This window comes from Bacillus rossius, chromosome 6 (genome assembly GCF_032445375.1).
Source record: "Bacillus rossius redtenbacheri isolate Brsri chromosome 6, Brsri_v3, whole genome shotgun sequence".
Classification (NCBI taxonomy): Eukaryota; Metazoa; Arthropoda; class Insecta; order Phasmatodea; family Bacillidae; genus Bacillus; species Bacillus rossius.
The window spans coordinates 40,703,322-40,711,600 of NC_086334.1; the positions used below are offsets into that span (position 1 = coordinate 40,703,322).

The 8,279-nt window shown below is 32.9% G+C and overlaps 1 protein-coding gene across 3 annotated transcripts; it reads left to right on the top strand.

Moving 5' to 3' along the window:
* Positions 1-1,501: 1,501 nt before the first annotated feature.
* Positions 1,502-8,035, top strand: LOC134533083 (uncharacterized). 3 transcript variants are annotated; one of them, XM_063370318.1, is made up of 8 exons: positions 1,502-2,314; positions 2,845-2,987; positions 4,353-4,562; positions 4,687-4,752; positions 4,828-4,958; positions 6,188-6,324; positions 6,418-6,621; positions 7,776-8,035. In XM_063370318.1, the coding sequence occupies exons 1-8, from the start codon at positions 2,091-2,093 to the stop codon at positions 7,999-8,001; spliced, it is 1,341 nt and encodes a 446-aa protein (XP_063226388.1). In that variant the 5' UTR covers positions 1,502-2,090; the 3' UTR covers positions 8,002-8,035. The 3 variants fall into 3 exon arrangements, with proteins under 3 accessions (XP_063226388.1, XP_063226387.1, XP_063226389.1); XM_063370317.1 differs by having other exon boundaries at positions 4,687-4,958; XM_063370319.1 differs by lacking the exon at positions 6,418-6,621 and having other exon boundaries at positions 4,687-4,958.
* Positions 8,036-8,279: the final 244 nt, after the last annotated feature.

The following is an 8,279-nucleotide window of genomic DNA, read 5'->3' on the forward strand; positions in this document are numbered from 1 at the left end:
ATTTCATTGTACTAAAGGGTTATAGTAGTAGAAAGTCAAATAAGGAGATCACCATATTACACATTCTCTTATTGTTCCTCTTAGATTGTTTACTATAATGTAATATAACAAAAACTTTAGCCACAGCAACGCGTGGCCGGGTCAGCTAGTAATATATAAAATATTTTTTGTTCCAACTATGGTTTTTTTTATTATGTGCTATTTGCTCATTCTGAACCCTCCTTTACAGTTTGTCTCTCTAACCAAAAATACTAATCTCAGTAACAGAAAATATTTCTGTACCAACCTGAATAAATACTTAAATGAGCTAGAGTGTATATAAGTTAGTGTGGTTACTCTAATGTTGACGCCAAAATTTTTTTTACAGTGATTGTATGCAGATTGGTATATCATCACACACGAATACACCTATGTCTTAGTGATTACAGAAATCTGTGGTCAGTGTATACACAGAGAGAGGGGAAGAGATCGTGTCACATGAATAATCTCAATAAAAGTTGTTGTTGCACTGACAGTACCGTACACAGTACGCACAGGTAAACAGGAACACTATAACAATAGTGTCATTACAGTAATAATTAGGTTTGGACTTCAAATATGACTCTGTGCATACAAGTTTAACGCTTTATGTCTTTGATAACTATTTCGAGTTACAATTTGGAAGGGAAAAAAATTAAACAATTTCAAAAAGACGTGTAGGGAAATCCAATATATTTTTTGCATATTGCATAACAACCATTATTTGAAAATTTAAAGGCAAATAATTAACTCCAAAAAAAAGAAGTGAATTTTGGAAAGAAAAAAAACACAGGACGCTGATACCAAATAACAGATTTTCTATGAACCCGCAATGGTTTTAACATTGATCGTCAGTTAATTTTCGAAGATAGTATTTGAGTAATTGGTATCACTTGCCTTGATAATGTTCGGAGTACAATCCCCGGAAGTTGGATGATGTATGTCGGATATATGCGATTGTTCTTCCAACGTAACTGCAGGACGACGCTGTCTACACATTCTCCAAGTGTCTGGTGTAAATATCGTGACATAGACGGCTCTTCATTTCACGATCCTATTGAATAATTCGAGTCGCACTGCGTTCCCTTGTCGCCAACACCCTTCCATCATTCCGACGTCACCTCTCCTGGCTGTTCGTGTTTGTATCTTCATTGCATATTACGTAATAGAAAAAGTAACGACCAATAAACGGGAGGTATGTCCTCTCCGCACCCCAGCGCACGTTGAAAGCTTATAACATTTTATTGAATTTAGAACTCAGAGGGGCATTTTCCACCCTCTAGCCTGGAGCTTTTCTGCAGGCACGAGTAACCAAACATCTTGTTCCGTCTACAAGTGCGTCAGAAAGGAGGAGGAGTAGGAACGTAAAGACGCCATGTTTATTTCAACAGTTTTAAACAATAGATATTTTTTTACAGTTCAATGACGAATAATTGGCTTCTTTCAAGCATAGTATAGTCTATCCACGGTAACCTCCTACTTTTTTAAACGAACCTTTGAAAAAACACACCAGGATGCAGCATGTTTGGTTCGTTTGCAAAAATACTTTCCATCATATGCATATTAAACATGCATTAACACTAAATTACCGTATAATGATGTTAAATAAAATTTTACAAAAAAAGTAACTATCTATGTACAATATTATTAATATTAATGATCTCGCATGTGTGTAAATGAAACAGTGAGAGAAATGGTGTGTTGGCAATGATTAGAACGAAATAGTTCCATAGCCAAAATATATATTTTTTGACTTTCCGCGTGTATTTAAGAATTTGTTTGGGTATTTGTTAAGTTTGAACATTTTTTTAAATCTCTGGTGAAATAAAAACGTTATGTTAACGGTAAAAAAATATTACGTGCCGAAACCGTGGTCGCGCATTAATAATGTTAATAGTCACTTGTTTGTTTTCTCTTTCAGCCGTTTGTCTGCAGTCTGCACTCTTTACGCCATATTGCAGTGTGTTTTAATATATTACTGACCGTGAAATAACGTACAGTTTGTGTTTCAGGATTTTGTGTTAATATTGTGTATTTTAACTTTGTTATATTATTTATTATCTACTATTGTAATGATGGAATTTGTTATCGTTTTGATATTTTGTGTGGTTCTTGTGATTGCTGTAATGGTAATTGGTTCCGGGATGGGGAAAGCTACTTCTTCGCAGCGTCAGATGGACATCATTAACGTCGTTCAGAACTTATATGTTTTAATTAGGAAAGGCGACTTGAAGAAATGTGACGTTACGCAGACGACCGCGTTTCTTCTCAACATCGCAAAGTCAACTGTTCTCAAGTAAGTAGGCTTTTTTCGTTTTCATGCACGTAAAAAAAATATCGACTGTGTCCTAAGTATTGTCGGCCTGTGTTTTAACTCACGAGGTTTTTTGTGTTTTATTTCCAATTTATATTTTTTGGTGTGAGACAACACCGCCATGTGGCGTCTCTGTTGAAAAGTTAACCTAAAGTCATATTAGGCCTACTCAGGTCCTAACAATAACAATATAGGCACTTTCAAGTATTTTTATGGGTGTGATACACGTTTGTTTATAACGATGTTTATAAACTTTATGATAGGTTTAACTATAACATAAGGGAGTGATTTTATAATTTGCATTTAATTAGTTTTTCATCTGTTTGGGAGATCACAAAATAAATAAAAAAACACTTCATTAATTTCGTGGACAAAGTCTGTCATGTTTCCATTTAGTGACCACAAAGCAAATATTTGTGACAAAATGCCATATTTGGAACACTGCCTAACTGCGTATTGTGAACGGGTCCCCGGAAAAGTGTTATGACAAATGTTTTTTTTTTTTTGGTTAGGTACTACAAGAAAGACATTGAAGAAGTTTCAACACCAGGAAAAAAGAGGAAAAAAAGGCCACAGGAAGGAAAGTCACTTGACACAGTCGACGATTTCACAGTAAATGCAATCAGGAATGCAATTTACAGGATGTACGCTGAAGGTAAAAATTTGATACTGAAGAGTAGTTTCAATATCACTGGGGTAGGCCCTACTTAATTATATTCATTTCATATATCCATATGCAGATTGACCGGTTCAGTTTTTTTCCCGATATCATCTGTCCTTTAAAAATACTTAACATTTTTGGGTGGTTTGTTAGGTTTCTTTATTGATATGGTATTGATATATAGAATATTGTGCAACATATGAAATAGGTACACGTCCTTTTAAGGTTAGGTTAAAGATAGAAAGAAAATTGTTACATTCTAAAACTACAAGTAATGTTTATATCGTTATACACAGTATACATATTAAATAACCTCAACTTTTATGATGTATCAGAAGGTTAAATAATGACTATTTCCAGTATCAATAATATCCAGTTGTGCGCTTTAGCAGTAATTGGTTACAAATTAGTGAGTTGTGGTCTAAGCAAGCATGGTTATTAAAAAAAAATTGGGATACTTAATTGGCTAAATTGTACTGTGTGGCAGGGTCCAGTACAATATATATTCTATTGCAAAATAGTGTCATGCCCCGCCTAACCCTTTAGAAAATATAGGGGTATTGTTATTTTATAAACAATAGGCCTACTTCATTGTAATGAAGTATCATATGAAAACACAACTTAGCCAGACAAACTGTGTGTTAGTGTATGAAGTAACAGAAGGTTATAAAACAGTAAAAGTTTAGTATCGCGTATCCGATTCGATACATTGATCCTGATCGCATGATCCTGCAAATATTGATCCTGTGATTGATGATGCTTGCTTTTCTAATTTATTACGTTTAAAAATCCTGTACAAAACCAAAACTAAAAACCTGTGATGTAGTAATGAGTTATGATTTAAAGTTGAATAATAATGAAAATATATATGTTTTATTAAACTTATGATAATTATTCTTGCTATACCACAATATTTGATTATGTTCAGGATCTTTGATCTGAATAAATGAAAAAAAGCATGCACCACACGATCAATAGGATGTACAGGTTCATGCATAAAGATCTAGGGATCACATGGGATACACGATACAAAACATTTACCTATAACACAGTGTAGAGCTTGTAACTTATTGATTGCTAAATTGAATGCTGAAATACTAATGTTTTACACAACTTCAATACAAACGCGCAATATAATCATCATATCATTGCAGACAAAAATACTGCAATGTAGAATTCCTCTAAGCAAACTACAAAATTTAAATTAATTTAAAAGTATTTTTGATATGTAAGTTTATTAAAACTATTTAATAAATGTAAATTGTGCACTTAAATTATCTTCTACGGGGTTGTGGTTTCGCTTAGTTTTGTGTACCTCTGTTATTTCATGTATTGTTAATGTATGCAATAAATTTACAGGTTTGAATGTTACAGTCGACACCATTTTGAAAGAAATCAGGGAAAGACAAATAGATTATTATGGTGGAAGATCAAGTCTTCATAAATTGTTAAAGAAGATGGGATTTTCATGGACAACTGTTGATGGACGAAAAGCTTTGATAGAGAATGAAAACATAGTATTGCAGCGAATAGATTTCTTGAGAAAGTATAAAGAAGAAAAAGAAAGAGGTGCCAATTTCATAATTTGTTGATGAAACATGGATTTTCCAGAGAGGCAAGGCATTAATTTATTTGAACATTTGTTCTGTGGTCCAATACAAAGTATTTCATTTCCATTTCATATATTTTTCAGGAACTGTATCAAAGTCATGGCAGGACAAGAGTCTACAATCTGCGAAGAGACGTACTGTTGGAGATGGTAAAAGGTTTATTGTTGTTAATGCTGGAGGGCGCACTGGCTTTGTGCCAGGAGCAGGATTACTTTTTGTTTCAGGTCAGAAGACTGCAGACTACCATGGCGAGATGAATGGGGAAACTTTCTTGATATGGTTTGAAGACATGTTGGTGCATCTTGAGGAACCCAGTGTCATCATAATGGACAATGCTTCATATCACAGCACCCAGGTATGTGCAATGGTAAAGCAGTGTCTTTTTATTGCTCAAATTGTAATGTGAAAAATTTACATGTGTTTATTATTGTGTATAAGTACGAATATTCGAGACTAATACATTTTGCCAGCAATAATTGTTATCTTAATAGTATGCCTACACTACATTTTTATAAACTATAATGTTTGAGCTGAAATTGATTACACACACACACACAGATATATATACATATATATATATATATATATATATATATATATATATATATATATATATTTATATTTATATATATAATGTAATTGAATTACATCGTAGTGCAAACTAATTTAGTAGAGGGTTTGAAATACCAAATAAATTTTTTTTATTGCAAATAGCATTTGAAAATGACATAATTACTTGTTTGGTAAAAGGACCCACTTTATGAATGCTCTGTTGCCCTACTTAATAAATTAAAATAATATTTTCAAAAAAATTTCTAGTCACTAAACTAACATGCTTTGTTAAATTTAGAAATTCATTACGACAATATGCCAAAACACATGTTTGCTTTGCATAAGTACAGTAGAACCCTGTTATAATTTGTTTTTAAGGGGCTACAAGAAAAAAAAACATAAGCAGGAAATTCAATTTAGTACTTTTTAGTGTGGATTTATTGCCAATGGACTCAACAAGCTGCATAAAGATATATTTGATGCTCCAATTTGCTTGTAGCAAGCCAAAAACAATTTTTCTTTAACATCATGGTGCTTCCAGCTTCTATCTGCTTTGTCTTTACTTACTCATTGCTGTAAAATTGTCTCATTTCTGTATAATTGTCATAATTCACGACAGTGTTTACAGTGGAAATGCTTAAGTCCAGTTCTTTTGCCACTTGAACATGTGATTTAAGTGAATACATTTGAAAACACACAGAATGGCTAAAAATTTATGAATTTATTTGTTTTCCAAGGGTGTCAACAGGCAGTTAACTGCTAACATACACATAGACAGTATAGACAAAGGCTTTTAATTTTTTTCGTCTTCTAAAATTTTATGAAGTGAACATTACAAGCACGAAACGCATAATTTGTGAAACATTATATCCAGGAATTAAATACATTGTCCTTATAGGGAAAATATTGGACTTGAAAAATAATACATTATAGGCAGGAAAACTTTATAAGCAGTAAAATTGTAACAGGGTTCTACTGTCATGAATTCTTATAAGCTACTTGAGTATTTAGTTAAATGTTGGCATAACGTAGGTTGAGAAAACACCTACAACGAACTGGACCAAGGATGCACTGATCGCGTGGCTGGAGAAGAATGAGATAAAACATGAAAATAATTTGTTGAAAGTGGAGCTGCTGAGAATAGCTAAACAAAACAAGCCCCGAATACGGTATATTATTTCGTTTTTTTTTTACAGCATTTCTTTAAAAGTGAGATAGTTGCAAAAAATTACGTATACGCCTTGTTCTAACACACTTTTCAGATATGAGGTAGACAAGTTGGCTCGTAACTATGGCCACGAAATTCTACGACTCCCACCCTATCACTGCCACTATAATGCAATCGAACTAGTTTGGGCTCAATGTAAACACCATTACAATAGTAACGTGGGGCGGGCCAAGAGATTTGACAATGATGCAGTTGCAGCCATCTGGAAAGAGGCTCTTGATGCTTCCACACCAGAGAGGTATTTTCATGTTGCATGACCAATGGGGTATTCATTTTGAAGTAGAAATTGTTTTATTTTCCTCTAGAACATTCCTCAAGCTTCAGCAAAACCCTTACCATACATTTTTACATAATACGTAAGTATTGTTGCCTAGCAGCCTGGTCCTACCATTCCTTTTGATAACTTTGTGTGCTAGTGTGTGTATAGTGTGATTATCATTTTGTGTATATTCATATACCAGTAATACAGTTTTAAAACAATTGGTAAAAATAAGTGGTTTGAATTTGTGTAGTTGTCGTTTTGAAAATGTGTTGCATGTATGTGTTTGTGTTCGTGTTTGTGTTTGTGTTTGTAATTTTATTCCCATGTGATTCATACATATCTGTGTAGTTTCTAGATCTAACAGTGGTGACTTATTTGCAAGGTTTTTTTTTTTTTGTAATTGCAGTCCATTTGCAATTGTTTCATTTCCATAAATAGTTTTGTATTTATTAGTAATTGTGATATTACTTTCTGTTATGCTTAATCTTGTGTCAAACACTTTAAAGTTATGGTGGGTTCAGTGCTGTAGGCAGATTTCAATATTCAGATAAAATTTCAACGTAGAGAATTTTGAATATTTTCATCTAGCGAACTTGAATAGGTATTTACACATGTAGTTCTTGCACATTAGTATTTTCAAAAGTTATGTTATTATAGTGAAATACATATACAGTAAATCATCAAAACTATTCAAAAAATTACATTTTCGCTATATCTCACTGTTTTTGTCTGGGACAAATTTTAACCAAAAACAAACACAAAACTTATGAAATAAATATTTTATCATATGCATTCTAAGCCTTTATTGATAACATAGAAAATATTTACAGCTTTATTATATCTTGAATAAACCACTATAAATTTTTTTTTCAGATAACATAAAACAAAACATGTTACTTCAAGTATTAAATAATAGCTTTGATAGTTGAGGAAAACACATTAAATGAGTTTTGTTGTGTTTAAAAATAGTTTCTTGTGGAGTGAGTTCAAAATTGTATGTAATAAAGAGCATGCCATGCATTGTTTACTATGCTGTTTTGACAGAAACAAACATATTTTGTTATAGAGTGGTTTTTGCTATAAACAGGTCATTTATATAGAGGTTTTACTGTATACATTAATTTTTTTAGATGGGCGAGGTGTGTGGATCACGTGGAGAAGCTAATTCAAGCAGACTGGGAGAGAGAAGTCCACATAGACAGCGGCACCATTCCTCCACTCATCATCCACCTCGGCGAGGATAGTTCAAGTGAAGACAGTGACAGCGAAGAATTTGAGGTTACGACACAGCAAGTAGATGGAGACAGTGAAGTACTGGCAGTTCCTCTTGATGATTTACCCGGGTGTTCTTATTGAGGTCTGTATGTAATAAACACCTGGGCAACTGTAAGTATTGGGGTTTGAAACATTTTTTTTTTCTTTTATGCATTCCCATTAAGTATGTTGATTACTGTAACTTTATGTATTAACTTTATATTACACATATTATGAAATAAATAATAAATTTCATTTCTGGATTCGTATAGGTGTATGTGAAACATTTTATTTTGTTGTGTGTCTTCATTTTTCAGTGAACTTACTTGGAAAACAAAAAGCCAGTCCCCATCCAGGGCCACAAATAAATAATGCATATA

Bases quoted from the DNA above. Each gene is read 5' to 3' on its own strand.
- LOC134533083 (XM_063370317.1), top strand. From the start codon at position 2,091: ATGATGGAATTTGTTATCGTTTTGATATTTTGTGTGGTTCTTGTGATT. The intron at 2,988-4,352 runs GTAAAAATTTGA...ATAAATTTACAG, and splicing joins TTACAGGATGTACGCTGAAG to GTTTGAATGTTACAGTCGAC. The intron at 4,959-6,187 runs GTATGTGCAATG...GGCATAACGTAG, and splicing joins CTTCATATCACAGCACCCAG to GTTGAGAAAACACCTACAAC.